Here is an 18,725-nt window from a genome sequence, read left to right as displayed (position 1 = left end):
AGACTGGAACAAAGTGTCGGTGACTCTAAACATCAAACAAATGAAGTATAGTTCAAATGACCAGAACCAAACCCACTTCTAACAAACGGGCTAAAGCATGTCATTTATTTATATCTAAAATCTCTGCAGATAAGCTCACATTTTTTGGCTAAACAATTTCTCACATTATCTGCTCAAATTAAATGAAATAGGCTTAACTGCACTGTGTCGGTCCGTTTCGCAGCACAACATCCATGCAAAAACAAACACTAAATTAAATAGAATTAGCCTTTTAGATAAATAAAAATAATAATATAATAATAACCTAAAATGTTACAATTAAACGAAATAAAAGCATCAGCATTAAAAATGAGAATTGAGTAACAGAACCGTCTTTTATTAGCCCAATTATCTGGCTACTTACCCGTTTAAGGTGGAAAGCCATGTTGTTGTGAAGTGATATGAAAGGACACAATCTGCATTTGACTATTTTTGGATCATTTTTGACTTGGTCTGAAGTTCTGTTTTTTTTCTGACATTTTGAGCCTTTTAAAGTTCAGCCAAATCACCACCGAGATGCTTCTCTGTGACGGAGCTCTGCGCAAAATCGGATTGTGCCACTCACCATGGTGGTTCATCCACAAACAGTGAATAGATAGAGTATTGAATAAAAGTACAAGTTAAGTAAATTTTTCCACAGTGTATTTGATAGGCTAACATGTATATCAAATAGGCTTTATATCATGTTTATTTGGAAAAAACAAGCAATTCTATGTAAAATCAGTCATTCAGCACCCCCATACAGCTGTGATGGAATGGTCCTCGTTTAATAACCGCATTTTTTCGATGCTTCGACTGCGTGATTGGTAGTCGAATCAGGCCCCTTTGAACGAATCATCGAATCGTCGACTATCTGAGGACAACCCTCGTATATACTATTGTTTCTTTTATTCAAGACACTCAGATAATAGCCAGTTTTACTGTCCACACTAACGGTGTGTTTCCACCGAACGCGACGCGAATTTTTCGCGCGATGAGATTACATACAAGGTCAATGTATTGACGTAATTGTCGCTCAATCTCGAGCGAGCGGCCGGCAGTGAGCGTTTCCAGCAAAGAATACACTCGCCCGTAGACTTGCACTGACACTCGCACACTCGGGTTGAAAAAAAAGAACCCAACCTGTTGGGTTAAATAACCCAAAAAAGGGGTTCGTCCTTTTCTGAACCAGCAGTTGGGTTAAACTGGGTTATTTTTTAACCCAACTGTTTTTAGTGTGCAAGGCAAGCGGCGAGCGGCGTGCCCGATTTCATTTGTTCACCGCTTCTAATGGAAACATGGCGTCAGCCTGAAGTAGCACTGGAACCGGTCGTCCGGACGCAGCTCCTGCAGAAGACGGTGGAACTCACCGAGTTCAGACCGCCTCCGTAGGGCAGCATGCATCCAGAAGCGATGCAGGCCCCCCGGCCGCAGCTGGAGCTGACTTCCCCATGCTAAAAACAGAGCAGCGATGGTGGTGGGCGGAGCCATCTCAATCTCAATTTGTAAAAGCACTTCTCATATTCATAAAAGTAACGCAAAGTGCTGAACAGTAAAAACAGTCATAAAAACAAAAAAGAACAAAAACTGCACCATCGATCTGTATGCGCGTGCGCGCACACACACACACACACACACACACACACACACACACACACACACACACACACACACACACACACACGCAGACAGCCGGGTGCACACATGGGACAAACATCAGAAGACTCCTGTCCACTGCTGCTGTGCAAGAGACGGTGAAGAGGAGGGTTGTGATGTTTCTGCAGCGGCAGTGAGTGGCAGTGCAAGTCGACGGGCGCGCGGATTTTTCGCTGGAAACGCTCGCCGCCGGCCACCCCCCCGCGTCATCGCTCGCCGTCCACCGCCCACCACTCAAGATTGAGCGACAATCACGTCACTGCATTGATTTTGTATGTAATCTCATCGCACAAAAAATTTGCGTCCGGTGGAAACACACCGTAAAGGTAACTTGAAAGATGTGTGCAGCCACACCATAGATATATATACAAACACTGGATGGCTCATGCGCACTGTAACCCAATGGGGACTAACATCATCACATGGCGGCCATCTTGGTACAGGGCCGCTCACTCACTCATCACATTAATGTCAATGGAGCGTCAACTTTGAAATAGCTATAGATTGCTCAATTTTCAATCGATTTTCAAACGACTTACAACGACGAACATGCAGCACAGTACGGCCACGACTGGTGTAACACACTTGATCACCGGGGTCCAGCCAGCTGCTTCATCTCCTGAGTGAAGTCCCCCACCGACAGCTCAGCCGCGGCCGGCCAGCCGCTCCCCGCTTCGGAGCGGGCGGACTGCCGGTCTGCCAGCTGGCCGCTCCCCACGTCAGGCGGCTGCTTGTAAAGGAGCTTCTGCTGGCTGGGCTGTGCAGCCGCGCACCGTGCTCCCCAGTCGGGAGACTGGAGGATAAATTGTGTGATTATGGTGACTGACAGGTTAGAGGTGGAGAATGTGTCTGAAGCTTCGTGTTTGCCGTTTTGTTTGAACTAGCTAGCTTAGCTACAAGCCAGCAGGGCTTGTTCGCTCATGTGATCAGGCCACAAGAATTATAGGAACTGTAGTCAAACAACACAACTGATAACCGGGTGATCTTTATTACCGTATTTCCCTCAAAAAAGGCGCACCAGATTATAAGGCGCACTGTTGGTTTTTGAGAAAATTAGAGGCTTTTAGGTGCGCCTTATAGTGCGGAAAATGCGTTATATGTATGTATGTAATGTATGTATGCATACAGTCTGAAAAACACACAACATCCTGATGATATTGAAGGTTTCACATCAGCCAAATGTATTACTTCACATGAAATGTTGAGTTTTTCTTCCATCCATTATCAACTGCATATCCAGGGCTCTGCGACACGGCCCCAACAGTGTGAGCAGGGATGTCCAGTCTTCCCTGTCCGAAGACGCTTCTTGCAGCTCTTCTAGATGGATCGTGAAGCGTTCCCAGGCCAGCCAAGACCCGAGGTCTTCCCTGGAGCCTCCTGCCGGTGGGGCCCCCCAGGGAGGTGTCCAGGAGACGTCCTAAAAAGATGCCCGAGCCACCACAGCTGGCTCCTCTCGATGTGGAGGAGTAGCGGCTCTACTCCCAGCTCCTCAAGCTATCTCTAAGCCCAGCCACCCTCCCAACGAAGCTCATCTGGGGTGCAGTGTAGATTTTTGTGGCAGCCGTCGGCAGGATACCCGGCAACCCGATCCCCAGACACAGAGACTGGCTCTTGGGAGGAGTTTCACATTTAAAGCAATATATCATTTTCAGCAAGTTCAACAAGGAAAAAGAATTTATCCCTCCACTCAGACAACCCAGCTCCACCAGGCCAATCTGTATCCAACATAAATAACCATTTCATGATTTCCTACCTGCCGGGACTTTGGCTTGCCGTAGAGCAGCCCAGTGGCAAAATGTTCACAGTTGCTACTGGAGACGTCGTACGTCACCTTTATGCCCACCAGAGCACAGGCATCTTTCACAATGTCATCCACCGGCCGGGGTCTGTATTTATTGTCCAGGATGTTGTTGACTCTCCACATGTTGGTTCCAACTACATCCTGCAGCTTCTCTTTGTAAACCAGGCCGTTCTTATTCGGAACAGACGACAAATTCTTGGAACTGGAACCCGGGACATCAGCTGAGGATAAATATGATGGAAAGACTGAATAAAAAAATGCTTTATCCTTCTATTGATTAAACACTGAGGGATACTTTGCATTTTGAGCAGTTTAGGATGACAAATTATGGAAAGGTACATGCGCTGTCAGTAAATAAGGACTGTGAGACAGATAGTTTTTTGTTCCAGATTCTGGATTTGGGACTCACAGGCTGCTGTCAAGTGAACAACGTAGCCATCACCAACATACACGGCCCAGTGCTCATAGGGGCCGCGAAAGATCTCAATCAGGTCCCCAGGCTCTGGATTCTGATTGTACTTGGAATGAAAGACAAAACAGACTGTTTGACTTTGCAACAGACTTTGTTCAGACATATTTAATCTACTCAGACCATCTGATGTAGTCTAGACAAAGACAATGAAATATACCAGGAGTTTTTTTACTGATTATATAACCAATTACAGCTCCAAAGTGCAAAAAAACAACAAAGTTAATAGATAGAAAAAAGAGAGACCTCCTCACCAATGTTGGGGCCATGTTTTTCTTTATTTCGTTCTGGAAACTTTATATTCGAGTGACTCGGTGACTTTCAGTCCCTACAAAAACAAATATTAGGACACAGCAAGATTTCATCTTTGAAATTAATATTTTCATCATTTTTTAGCTACTTTAATTAACAAAACTTAGTATTTAAAGAGTGATGTATATTCTGTCGTCGGTGTGCACTGTTTTCATGGAGGTAACAGAAACAAGTCCAGCACCTCGTGTCGGGTCACTGCTGTGGATCGCTGAGCCCGAAATGCTCCGGCTGCGTCAGGAAGGACACCTGAGGTAAAAGTTGAGAATCATCAAATCTTTTGGTCACGTGTTTATTCGCACTCATTGTAATATTCTCACTACGGTCCAGTAGTTCTGTAATGAATAATGAATGTGAGGTGGTCACTGTTTGGCCCTGCCCCCATTTGGATCTTTCTGCCGTAGCAACCCGGACCTGTACATTTTGTAATACACCACCAACGTTGGTGTTGTCTGGTTTTCAGCCAGCTTACACATTATATCAGTTGCTTCTCTTAATTTCCTCACATATTTAAAAAAAAATAGTGTGCAAAAATGAATCATTGTGTTCATGCATTCTAAAGAGAGAGGGATTGTGTCAAAATCTTTTCTCAGAATGAAATGATTTCCTGTCATGTAATGTTTATCCCAAACCTCCTTAAACACTGATGCCCCTGAAGAATTCAGAGGCAGGTCAGGGCTTGGTATAACACACATTGATGTTAGAAGCCTGTTAACCAAGTTAGATCAAATCAAAAAATTGGATTCAGTCCACAAACATGAGCTGTGGTTACATGGACCAAAATTATTCATGTTAAATGCAGACCTGATTAAATTTGCACCATATAAACACTTCAGTCTGATCACATTTGCACCATCCAATTGAAACCTTGATCAGAAAGGATGGGTGGTGTAGCTGGGGTTTGATCTCATCGTAGCTTATGTAAACAGCACATGGGGTTATTTCCTGCAGTCAGAGCTTTGTGCACGTCCGTCACATTGGCTCACCTGACGTCATGACTTAACTGCGTGCACACACAAAATAGCGTCCCGTACTTGTCACTTCCTGATTATACTTTGCACTAAGAGAAGGTATCTTGAATGTTGCACTTTCAAAAATAATGCAAAAAGGACAGAATTTTTTATTCTGGTGGGTTCCAGGGGAAAGCTGGTTGTGAGATTTTGTGCTCATGCACAAACATCACAGTGCAAGGCATTATGGGACTGATCCACTGAAATCAATTGAGCCATTTCTAGGTCCATTTAAATTGGCACGCCATCTGTCATATAGAGGAAAAGCTCTGGTTGCCCATAACTTTGTCGCCTCTGCTCTTTGGCACTGGTTCAACTGTTTTGATTCCACCAAGGAGCCTGGTAGAGGACATTCACAGGGTCATTGCGGACTTCTTCTTGTCACGGAAACACTGAGTTCGGGCTGCAGTCCTCTATCTGCCTGTGGCTGAAGGAGGACAGGGGCTCCTTGACATCCAGTCAAAGATTGCCTCTTTTCAACTGCAGGCTAACCCTGGCCCGATTAATACAGCTTGTCTGCTGCTGAGGAGAGCTGAACGCCTAGGATACAACAAACAGCTGTTCCTGCCACAGCGTGATGCAAACCTCGCTGGGCTGGCACTGTTCTATTGCTCCATGCTAGAGGCATGGAGGATTTTCAAGGCCCAGTGTACCCTGGATTAAAGTTCTGGTTTGTGGGTGTTTGAAGAACAACTTTCTACAGATTCAGACATCTCAATCTGACAGTCTGAAAAATTATAAAAATAGGAATGACAGCATGAAAAAAAAATTGTCAACAAATAAATAAATGAAAAAAGGTCAGATGAAAATACAATACAGAAACATATAATTTGGAGAAAAGAAAAAGTAAACTAAAACAATACAGAAATAAATGTAGGCATCAAAATTAATGAGGAAAGAAATAAAAAAAACACCACCAAATAAATAAATAGACTGAAGTGAAAATGACAAAATAAATATATTTTTTCAGTCACATTTTATAGATTTTCTCATGAAAAAAAACTATTTTGTATGATTTGGTGGCACATACATTTATATACTCACCCATTTGAATATTTCTGTATTTATCTTTAATTATAGCAGTTTCGATCCTCCATATCCAATGTGGTTTTCTTTAAAAAATACAATCAACTATGCTCCTTTTTCATTTTCACAAATCCAAAGAAGGTTTCACAAATCAGACACAGTGTTTTGATGAATGTTTAACATCTTTAGAATAATCAGATGTTGAAAGCCCAACGTCTGAAACCCACAGCTGTCCTGGAGAACACAGCTTCACCACATTCATCCACAGCAGAGTTTCAAAGTGTCTTACCTTTTGTGGGAGTCAGACCTTGTTGAAGGATCGTGTCTCAGATCGTGTCTGTATGATGCTGCATCCCAATAACGTGTCTGCAGCGGATGAGACGGCACTTCAGGGCTCCACCCTGAGGATGGCGCTTTAGCGCCCCCTGTTGATCCATAGTTGAATAAGGACCGCTCGGTGAGGGCCATGCTTTTCATAAATAGTAAGACAACTAAATAATATGTAATACATATATGTGTAACATATCAGTGGCAAACATATCAATGCGTGTCTTATGAATTGAGTGTGAAGAAATACATCAATCTGGATTTATTTCTGTGATTTGACTGCTAGATGTTGCTATTCCCGCGAGATCTTGTGTTCTCGCAATACTGACCAATGACGTATAGAATTAATTAGTAATTCTATACTTCATTGATACTGACAGTCCCGCTCTCCGGATCAATGGTTTTCAGTGTTGCCAGGTGTACGATAATTATCGTATTTGTACGATAATTTTGCCCTCTGTACGATGTACGATTAATAATGCCAAAAAAGGCAAAATATACGATAATTTGACCATTCCGTTAAAGTGTGGTTGTAATTGGTTCAGCCTGTCGCAACGGTCTGTCGGATTTTTTTTTTTTTTTTTTTTTTGTGAACCTTGAAGGCATCTTTTTCCATGTGACAAGTTTCAAGCCAATCATGCTTTTCTAATGGTGCATTCACACCAGACACGAGTAGCAAGTAGCAGCTCGTGTTGGAGGCGGTCGGGTCGGCTTGTGCAAAAAACGTTGCTGCTTTGGTCTGAAGGCAGCTCGTTGCATTGTTTTACACAGAATCCACATTATGTAGCATGTGAACAATTCTGAAGTAAAAACTATCAGCTAATGTTTTTTATTTGATGATTGAAAAAGGTGCTGCTTCCTTTTGTTTCATTGCTTTTCAGTCAACTTTATTGAACAAAAGTTGTTTTTAAGCCAGTTAACGTTATTGATCCAGTGATATTTTTTGTTAGTCTCAAGCTGACAGAGAAAATGAAATGTCAAGAAAAGGATGTAGAAATAACTTTTATGTATTTACTACATGTGGCTGAACGGCCTCATAAAGCAGTTGAAACTTTTAGTATTTTTAGTAAATTTTATTAAATTTTGACTGCTTCCTGTTTTTGTTCTGGGATATTTTCCAGCATGTCAGTAACAACAGAGCCAAATCTCGTTTTTAGGCTCCTTGTGGGTCATTTTCTTTTTCTTTATTTTCTATGTTTTGTAATCTCTTCAAAATAATGAAATTACCAATTAAAATGTGTCTATTGCACATTACTGAATGCAGACCAACAAAAGCAAATTATTGCGATGCAACCTGTTCACTAAATTGATTACAAATGTTATTTTTTTTTTCTTTGTTAAAAAAAAATGTAAAAAAATTCAATGCAACAATTTTCAGCTAAAACTATCTATTGATCTTCCACTAATAGGGAATGTGAGCTGGGTTCAGACTGTCCTGAGACAGGTTAGTTTTACTCTACAGTAAAGTTTCTGTATGAACAGCAGGGAAAAACAGTGACGGATCATCAATAGAGCACCTGGTGAATCATGCAGGAAAGAAAAAGAGTGAGCCCAGTTCAGAGTCATGAAACAATGAGAAGGTATAAAAAGACTGGTTCGCAAAAGACATTGTTTTAATTCAGAAGGCACAAAATAAAGATAAAAAGGCTGGAGGGTCACCGTGGAACTACAGCAACTTTTTATTTCTACTTCATATGTGTGCTTATATGCAGATTTTGCACACAGAAAACTTCTTTCACAATCTGATAAAACATTATTAGCCACCATCTGAATTTCAAACTCAAACATTTGAACGAGGCACTTTTATTGAAAACAGTATTTGTCAATCTCACTTTTGTTCTCTGAGAATAGAATGACTTTGTCCCAATTCAACCAGCTAAAGACTGATGAAGGTAAACATGACAATATTTCTGCTGGATTATAAATATTTGTAAGATATTTAGGCAGTGGTATCAGTGACACTTGGCTGAAGATCTGGGAGTTCAGCTTCTCTGAGGAGTCGACGCTGGGCTTTGCATCAGTGTGTGGCTTTGTCTTCTTTTTTTTTTGTTCCTTGACATCGAGCCAGCCAGCTTCAGGACACGGTGAGCTATGGCATCCACAGCCATTGCGGTGGCCAGTCCCAACGGGTTTAGCACACTCAAATAGAATGCCGTCACTACCTACACAGAGAAACAAGCATATTTCAGTCACCAAGCAGGACGTCATGGAGAACTCACTTCACAACATTCAGAAATTAATGTCATTATGCATAATACAGTCTGAAAAAGAGATGTTTTTATTCCCCACACAACCATTTTGAGTTTTACTTCCATCCATCCATCCTTTATCAACTGCATATCCAGGGCTCTGCGACCCGGCCCCAGCAGTGTGAGCAGGGATGTCCAGTCTTCCCTGTCCCCAGACACTTCTTCCAGCTCTTTCAGGTGGATCCTGAGGCGTTTCCAGACCAGCCGAGATCAGAGGTCTTCCCCGGAGCCTCCTGCATGGGGGAGTAGCGGCTCTACTCCCAGCTCCTCAAGCTATCTCTAAGCCCAGCCACCCTCCCAAGGAAGCTCATCTAGGGTGCAGTGTGGATCGGGTGGCAGCTGACAGCAGGATACCCGGCAACCCGATCCCCGGACACAGAGACTGGCTCTGGGAGGAGTTTCACATCTAAAGCAATATTTTATTTTCAATAAGCTGAGGTATATTTCTTCAAGTTTCTCTCTCCACTCAGACAAACCAGCTCAAACAGGCCAATCTGTGTCCAACATAAGTAACCGTTTCATGATTTCCTACCTGCTGGGACTCTGCCTTGCCGTAGCGCAGCTCAGTGGCAAAATGTTCACAGTTCCTTGTGGCGATGCCGTACGGCAGCTCTTGGCCCTCCCGAGCACAGGCCTCTCTCACGATGACATCCACCGGCCGCGGTCTGTACTTCTTGTCCAGGATGTTGTTGACTTTCCACTCATCTGTTCCAACTGCGTCCTGCAGCTTCTCTTTCTTCACCAGGGCCTTCTTATTCGGAGGAGACGACAAACCATTGGGACTGGAACCACCTGGGGACAAATATGATGGAAAGACTGAATAAAAAAAATGCTTCATCCTTCTATTGAGGAAACACCGAGGGATATTTTGCATTTTGAGCAGTTTAAGATGACAAATTAAAGGAAATTAAAAGGGTGTGGACCCCCACACCGGACATAGAGGGAGGATGATTGTTTTGAACATTGTAAAAGTGAAATTCTTACTTGTGTATAGTGAGTCATTCAGGGCAGGCCGGGGAGTGAAACTGGTGTGTGTGTGTGTGTGTGTGTGTGTGTGTGTGTGTGTGTGTGTGTGTGTGTGTGTGTGTGTGTCTGTGTGTGTGTGTGTGTGTGGGTGTCTGTGTGTCTGTGTGTCTGTGTGTGTGTCTGTGTCTGTGTCTGTGTCTGTGTCTGTGTCTGTGTCTGTGTGTGTGTGTGTGTGTGTGTGTGTGTGTGTGTGTGTGTGTGTGTGTTTTTGAGAGACATTTTTGATTTGGGACTCACAGGCTGCCGTCAAATGAACAACATAGCCATCACCAACATACACGGCCCAGTGCTGATAGCCTCCACGAGAGATCTCAATCAGGTCCCCAGGCTCTGGATTCTTGGACTGACAGACAAAACAGACTGTTTGACTTTGCAACAGGCTTTGTTTGATGCCACCTTCTACATATTTAATCTACTCAGACCATCTGATGTAGTCTAGACAAAGACAATGAAATATACCAGGAGTTTTTTTACTGATTATATAACCAATTCCAGCTCCAAAGTGCTACAAAACAACAAAGTTATTGGATGGAAATGAGAGTGATCTCCTCACCGATTTTGTACCCATGTTTGTCTTTATTTTGTTCTGTAAACTGTATATTCGACTGGCTCGATGACTTTCAGTTCCTGCAAAAACAAATATTAGCACACAACAAGATTTCATTTTTGAAATTAATATTTTCATCAGTTTCGAACTAATTGATTAAATTAAGCTCAGTATTTAAAGAGTGATATATATTCTGTCATCAGTGTGCTCTGTTTACATGGAGGTAACAGAAACAAGTCCAGCACCTCGTGTCGGGTCACTGCTCTAAATTGTTGAGCCCAAACTGCTCCGGCTGCGTCAGGAAGGACACCTGAGGTAAAAGATGAGAATTATCAAACCTTTTGGTCACACTTTTACTTGTACTATTTGTAACATTCTCACTATGGTCCAGTTCTGTCATTAATAACGAACGTGAGGTGGTCACTGTTTGGCGCTGCCCCCATTTGGACCTTTCTGCCGTAGCGACTCGGACCTGTACATTTTGTAATACACCAACAATGTTGGTGTTGTCTGGTTGTCAGCCAGCTTACACAATTTGTCAGTTGCTTCACTTAAAGGTGCCTTAAGGAGTTTGCACGTTTTATGCGAAACAGCGCCCCCTGCAGGCCTTAGGCGTAATGCAGCTTAGTGAAAAACTCGTCCCTGTGGCTCCCGTGCACGGAAGAGGGGGACTCCGTCTTCGCTCGTTTAGAAGCGCTCAAGTAAGATTTAAGTTTCTTTTACCTGGTGTAGTCTGTGCTGGAGCTGTGGCAGTGCCAGAAGCCAGTCTTTTCTTAATTTCTGGAAGCTCCTGCTCAGTTGTTGCTCACTAAGCATCTGGCGGAGTAATGGCGGACAAAGCGAAACTGAACAAGCCGGAGCGCGCATTACGTCATTCCTTTCAAATTCTCCCCAAAAAAACTCTGGTGCCGGACCGGCACTGCAACTTTCAAGTGACAATTTAGTGCTGTTAGAGGTACTTGCAATTAATATGTCAGGGCACATTGTACACATCATTAAAAATGTGTAACATATTTATGGTGGAAAATAAGTATTTTTAAGGTTGTAAAACTCCTTAATGCACCTTTAATTTCCTCACATATTTAAAAAAAAATGAATGTGCAGAAATTAATCATTGTGTTCATACTTTCTAAAGATTGTGTCCGAATCTTTTCTCAGAATGAAATGATTTCCTGTCACAAAATATTGATCCCAACCTTCCTAACAACACTGATGCCCCAGAAGAATTCAGAGGCAGGTCAGGGCTTGGTATAACACTCATTAATGTTAGAAGCCTGTTACCAAAGTTACATCAAATCATAAATTGGATTCGGTCCACAAACATGAGCTGTGGTTACATGAACCAAAATTATTCATGTTAAATGCAGACCTGATTAAATTTGCACCATATAAACACTTCAGTCTGATCACATTTGCATCATCCGATTGAAACCTTGATCAGAGAGGATGGGTGGTGTAGCTGGGGTTTGATCTGATCGTAGCTCATGTAAACAGCACATGGGGTTATTGCCTACATTCAGAGCTTTGTGCACGTCTGTCACATTGGCTCACCTGACGTCATGACTTAACTGCGTGCACACACAAAATAGCGTCCCGTACTTGTCACTTCCTGATTATACTTTGCACTAAGAGAAGGTATCTTGAATGTTGCACTTTCAAAAATAATGCAAAAAGGACAGAATTTTTTATTCTGGTGGGTTCCAGGGGAAAGCTGGTTGTGAGATTTTGTGCTCATGCACAAACATCACAGTGCAAGGCATTATGGGACTGATCCACTGAAATTGGATGGATATGAAAGTTTTAGTATGTGGGTGTTTGAAGAACAACTTTCTATTGACTCAGACATCGCAATCTGACAGCCTGAAATAATTATAAAAATAGGAATCCATCCATCCATCCATCCATCTTCAGCCGCTTATCTGGGGCCGGGTCGCGGGGGCAGCAGTCTCAGCAGGGATGCCCAGACTTCCCTGTCCCCAGACACTTCCTCCAGCTCTTCCGGGAGGATCCCAAGGCATTCCCAGGCCAGCCGAGAGACATAGTCTCTCCAGCGTGTCCTGGGTCTTCCCCGGGGTCTCCTCCCGGTGGGACATGCCCGGAAAACCTCCCCAGGGAGGCGTCCAGGAGGCATCCTGAACAGATGCCCGAGCCACCTCAGCTGGCCCCTCTCAATGTGGAGGAGAAGCGGCTCTACTCTGAGCTCCTCCCTGGTGACTGAGCTCCTCACCCTATCTCTAAAGGAGCGCCCAGCCACCCTACGGAGGAAGCTCATTTCGGCCGCTTGCATCCGGGATCTTGTCCTTTCGGTCATGACCCAAAGCTCATGACCATAGGTGAGGGTGGGAACGTAGATTGACCGGTAAATCGAGAGCTTCGCCTTTCGGCTCAGCTCCCTCTTCACCACAACGGACCGATACAACGACTGCATCACTGCAGACGCTGCACCGATCCGCCTGTCAATCTCACGCTCCATCCGTCCCCCACTCGTGAACAAGACCCCAAGATACTTAAACTCCTCCACCTGGGCTAGGGTCTCTCTACCTACCTGGAGAGGGCAAGCCACCTTGTTCCGGTCGAGGACCATGGCCTCGGATTTGGAGGTGCTGATCCTCATTCCTGTCGCTTCACACTCGGCTGCGAACCGCCCCAGTGCATGCTGTAGGTCCTGGTTCGATGAAGCCAACAGGACAACATCATCTGCAAAAAGCAGAGATGAAATCCTGTGGTCCCCGAACCGGACCCCCTCCGACCCCTGGCTGCACCTAGAAATTCTGTCCATAAAAATGATGAACAGAACCGGTGACAAAGGGCAGCCCTGCCGGAGTCCAACATGCACCGGGAACAGGTCCGACTTACTGCCGGCAATGCGGACCAGACTCCTACTCCGGTCATACAAAGAACGGACGGCCCTTAACAGGGGGCCCCGGACTCCGTATTCCCGGAGCACCCCCCACAAGACACCACGAGGGACGCGGTCGAATGCCTTCTCCAAGTCCACAAAACATATGTGGACTGGTTGGGCAAACTCCCATGAACCCTTGAGCACCCTATGGAGGGTATAGAGCTGGTCCACTGTTCCACGACCAGGACGAAAACCGCATTGTTCCTCCTGGATCCGAGGTTCGACTATCGGTCGGATCCTCTTCTCCAGTACCCTGGAATAGACTTTCCCGGGGAGGCTGAGAAGTGTGATCCCCCTATAGTTGGAGCACACCCTCCGGTCCCCCTTTTTAAACAGGGGGACCACCACCCCGGTCTGCCAATCCAGAGGCACTGTCCCCGACTGCCACGCGATGTTGCAGAGACGTGTCAACCAAGACAGTCCCTGCACATCCAGAGACTTGAGGTACTCAGGGCGAATCTCATCCACCCCCGGTGCCTTGCCACCGAGGAGCTTACCAACCACCTCGGTGACTTCAGCTTGGGTGATGGACGAGTCCACCTCTGAGACCTCAGCCTCTGCTTCCTCCACAGAAGACGTGGCAACAGGATTGAGGAGGTCCTCGAAGTATTCCTTCCACCGTCCTGTGATATCCCCAGTTGAGGTCAGCAACTCCCCACCTCCACTGTAAACAGTGTTGGCGGAGACCTGCTTTCCCCTCCTGAGGCGCCAGACGGTTTGCCAGAATTTCTTCGAGGCTGACCGATAGTCCTCCTCCATGGCCTCCCCGAACTCCTCCCAGACCCGAGTTTTTGCCTCCACAACCGCTCGGACTGCAGTTCGCTTGGCCTGCCGGTACCCGTCAGCTGCTTCGGGAGTCCCATGAGCCAGCAAGGCTCGATAGGGCTCCTTCTTCAGCTTGACGGCAGCCCTCACCTCCGGTGTCCACCACCGGGTTCGGGGGTTGCCACCACGACAGGCACCAGAGACCTTACGACCACAGCTCCGGGCAGCTGCTTCGACAATGGAGGTGGAGAACATGGTCCACTCGGACTCAATGTCTCCAACCTCCCTCGGGACATGAGAGAAGCTCTCCCGGAGGTGGGAGTTGAAAACCATGCTGACAGAGGCTTCCACCAGACGTTCCCAACAGACCCTCACAATACGTTTGGGTCTGCCAAGTCTGTCCGGTTTTCTCCTCCGCCAGCGAATCCAACTCACCACCAGGTGGTGATCGGTCAACAGCTCTGCTCCTCTCTTCGCCCGAGTGTCCAAAACACGCGGCCGAAGGTCAGATGACACGACAACAAAGTCGATCATCGACCTCCGCCCTAGGGTGTCCTGGTGCCAAGTGCACTTATGGACACCCCTGTGCTCGAACATGGTGTTCGTTATGGACAAACTGTGACTAGCACAGAAGTCCAATAACAGAACACCACTCGGGTTCAGATCAGAGAGGCCATGCGATCCAATCACCCCCTTCCAGGTCTCACTGTCGCTGCCCACGTGGGCGTTGAAGTCCCCCAGTAGAACAATGGAGTCCCCAGTCGGAGCACTGTCTAGCACCCCTCCCAGGGACTCCAAGAAGGCCGGGTACTCTGCACTGCTGTTCGGCCCATAAGCCGAAACAACAGTGAGGCACCTATCCCCGACCCGAAGGCGCAGGGATGCGACCCTCTCGTTCACTGGGGTGAACTCCAACACATGGCGGCTGAGCTGCGGGGCTATAAGCAAACCCACACCAGCCCGCCGCCTCTCACCGTGGGCAACGCCAGAGAAGTGGAGAGTCCAGCCCTTCTCGAGAGGTTGGCTTCCAGAGCCCAGGCTATGTGTGGAGGTGAGCCCGACTATATCTAGCCGGTATCTCTCAACCTCCCTTACAAGCTCGGGCTCCTTCCCCCCCCCAACGAGGTGACATTCTATGTCCCTAGAGCTAGTCTCTGTGTCTGAGGATCGGGTCGCCGGGCACCCTGCCGTCGGCTGCCACCCAATCCACATTGCACCCAGCCCCTACGATTCCCTCGGCGGGTGGTGGGTCCACCGGAGGGTCGGCCCACGTCGCCCCTTCGGGCTGAGCCCGGCCGGGCCCCGTTAAAAAAAAAAAAAAAGATCATCTATGTTGCTCTTCAGCACGTTATTCTTCATATTAAGCTCATCTACCACCTTCTGCGTCTGCTCCCTGTAGATGTTGCTCTGCTCTTCCAGGTCGTCTTTCTCCTTGCGGGTTACTTCCAGCTCGTGCTGGAGGAAGGTGAGCTGCTCCAGCAGCGAGGGGAGCCTGGCTGCTTTGGTTCTTTGGTTTTTGTTTTTTTTTTTAATTCATGTTTACATTCCTAAAAATAGGAATGTAAACATGAATTAAAAAATGTGTCAACAAATAAATGAAAAAAGGTCACATGAAAATAAAGTACAGAAACATAATTTGGAGAAAAGGAAAAGTGAAAGTAAAACAATACAGAAATAAATACAGGCATCAAAATGAATGAGGACAGAAATTTTAAAAATCACCAAATGAAAATATAGACTGAAGTGAAAATGACAAAATAAATACATATTTTCATTCATTTTATTGATTTTCTCATTAAAAAAAATTTATTATATAATGGCGGTTTAACAATCATGGAAAGCACTTTGGGGCAGTATGTTTCTGTTTTTAAATGTGCTATATAAATAAACTTGAACTTGAACTTGAACTTGAAAAAAATTTTTAGGATTTATTGGCAGATACATTTATATATTGACCAATTTGAATATTTCTGTATTTATCTGTAATTATGGCAGTTTCGATCCTAAATATCCAACATGGTTTTCTTTTAAAAAATACAGTCAACTATGCTCCTTTTTCATTTTCACAAATCCAAAGAAGGTTTCACAAATCAGACACAGTGTTTTGATGAATGTTTAACATCTTTAGAATAATCAGATGTTGAAAGCCCAACGTCTGAAACCCACAGCTGTCCTGGAGAACACAGCTTCACCACATTCATCCACAGCAGAGTTTCAAAGTGTCTTACCTTTAGTGGGAGTCAGACCCTGTTGAAGGATCGTGTGTCAGATCGTGTCTGTATGATGCTGCAGCGGATGAGACAGCACTTCAGGACTCCACCCTGAGGACGGCGATTTAGCGCCCCCTGTTGAGCCATAGTTGAATAACCGGAGACCGCAACATCAGGACCACTTGGTGAGGGCCATGCTTTTTATCAATAGTAAGAAAAGTGATCTTACTATTAAGAATTCATCAGTTAACACAGCTAATGATTAGTCTGCTCTGATTCCAGACACTTGTCACTCTGGTGTCACTCTGTCTCTCTTCTGAGACCGGATCAGTCTGAATACCAGCCTGTCAGCCAGTCGGTCTACCTTAGGAGACAGAATTTGTTCCGCAGCTACCGGAGTTGCATCTCACAATCTGAGCTATAAAGTAATATCTGTCAACATCCCAGACTTTGCAGCTCTCTTGTACATGCCGGCACCGCTATCTGCACACAGGCTTTCTTTTTTGACTCAATTCCAATAGAGTCTTCTTCACTTTCTGCATCTTCACAGCTGTAGTTTTTGTTTTTCCCACTCTGCGTGCTGCATGCTGGATGGTTGAACAGCTGTTATGTTCACTTAATGCATTTGCAGAGGTCTGACCTTTGACCTCGGGATCATCAGCACCATGACTCCTCTGCTGTCTACAACACTTCTGCTCACTTCTGCTTTTTGCTCATCCCCTTTCATCTGCGTTCCTCTTGTCAGTCACTCATGTCAGACAGATCAGATATTACATTATTCCAGCCGCACAGAAACAGAGCAGAACCTGGGAGTGCTGAAACATTCTTTAGCTTCAACAAGGCTTTGTTCATATAAGCTAAAGTGATTTAATTTTTGTCTCATTGTCAAGATGCTCCTGCAGGAGGACTTAAGCTGTTTCAAAGCATCTGTCTGCACCATAGACTTCATATAAAAGGCCTGAACTCATGTGAAAACACTGCACAACATCTCTTGGACGCCCTCTTATGGATCTTTCTAGATAGTACATGCAGTCCCGTTTAGTTTCACTTTTATCTACAACAGTGTTTAAATGCTTTCATTAACATCCTGAATTTTAACGGGTCAGCTTCAAACACTGTATCTCTCTTGGTGGAAGTTGATTCTGCCTTTGTTCTTGTAGAAGCAATTCAAATATTTGATTTTGCTTCTGTAAAATCAGAAATATGTTACCCACTATACAGCATTTTCATCCTTTATTTTTCTTCTCTCCACTTTTGACACAGATACGAACATGTGCTGCTTTATTTCCTGACACCTCCTTGGATCGTGCATCAGACATTTGTTTGCTTTAGTTTGTGCTTCTCGACATACGGAGGAGTCCATTCCATCCTGTTCTGCTGAAAATGCTTTCAACTCAAGACACTTTGGCTTCTGGAGCTTCAGTCTCAGTTTGTCTCCAGTTCATGTTACTTTTTCAGTGAGACTGCATCTGTGGCTTCAGCTTGTGCCTCATTGGTTTTAAAGTGGTTCCTGTTGACCTCGCAGATCCGGTTCTGCTGCAGCTTTTAGTTGAGCAGGTTGGTGTTGATATCCTGTCCATTGGCGTTACCTTATCCAGTAGTTTTCTCAGCTCCTTCACGATTACGGGCCAAATATTTTGTGCCACTCTGAGAGACTGCATATACACACACTATATCTTCTGTTTCCTTTCATCAATTTTATTAGCAAAATGACTTCTGGATGAACTTATGAGACATCTAAATGTACAGGCCACCAGTCCAACACAGGGCAAACAGACACTAATATCCACTGATATTAACAATTTCAAATATCTCAAAGACTGCATGAGAGCAACCAGAGAAAACCCATGACTTCCTCAAACAGAGAGGCTCCCAGACAGACTCAGACTGGGGATGTCGTCACTGTGAGGTGGAGGTGCCACCCACTACACCACCGTGTGACTGGAAAATGTCTGCAGTGTTAATTTGTGACATGAGAAATGTTGAAAGACAAGCAGCTACAAAGATGATTAAAGTCATTAGAAGTCTGGTCTGACCACATTTCTAACATGTTTGTGAGGAAAGCAGATCAGCTGGTGTCTCTGTGACAATAGTGAAAAAACAAAACCAAATCGGTTCCTGTGATGTACACGGGTTATTACTGTGGATTGTTATTACTCCGATCTGTGATGTCAGTCTTAATTATATAATTAATTTATGAAATGACTGATTCCATATTGAAAGTGAAAGATTGCAGCAGTAAACCGTGTCTCATGAAATGCTGTTTAACCGTCTCCATGAGCGTATGAATACACAGATACACACACACATATACAGGCTGACTCCTTATATGATTTTCACAAACCATTTTAGAAACAAGACTTTCACATTTCATATTGATACTTCCAATACACAAAGACAGAAATGCTTG

General features: G+C 44.8%; 2 protein-coding genes across 2 annotated transcripts; both read right to left on the bottom strand.

Moving 5' to 3' along the window:
• Positions 1 to 2,263: 2,263 nt before the first annotated feature.
• Positions 2,264 to 4,213, bottom strand: LOC115405051 (phospholipase A and acyltransferase 4-like). The gene is made up of 4 exons (XM_030114479.1): positions 4,199 to 4,213; positions 3,885 to 3,993; positions 3,428 to 3,696; positions 2,264 to 2,467 (listed from the first exon to the last, which is right to left on the bottom strand). Exons 1-4 carry the CDS (start codon positions 4,211 to 4,213, stop codon positions 2,264 to 2,266), a joined length of 597 nt encoding a protein of 198 aa, XP_029970339.1.
• Positions 4,214 to 8,552: 4,339 nt separating this feature from the next.
• LOC115405041 (phospholipase A and acyltransferase 4-like) lies at positions 8,553 to 10,459 on the bottom strand. The gene is made up of 4 exons (XM_030114468.1): positions 10,445 to 10,459; positions 10,129 to 10,234; positions 9,398 to 9,657; positions 8,553 to 8,778 (listed from the first exon to the last, which is right to left on the bottom strand). Exons 1-4 carry the CDS (start codon positions 10,457 to 10,459, stop codon positions 8,599 to 8,601), a joined length of 561 nt encoding a protein of 186 aa, XP_029970328.1. The 3' UTR covers positions 8,553 to 8,598.
• Between the last annotated feature and the right edge of the window lie 8,266 nt (positions 10,460 to 18,725).

This window comes from Salarias fasciatus, chromosome 2 (assembly GCF_902148845.1).
Source record: "Salarias fasciatus chromosome 2, fSalaFa1.1, whole genome shotgun sequence".
NCBI classification, from domain to species: Eukaryota; Metazoa; Chordata; class Actinopteri; order Blenniiformes; family Blenniidae; genus Salarias; species Salarias fasciatus.
This window is presented reverse-complemented; position numbering and strand designations above follow the sequence as displayed.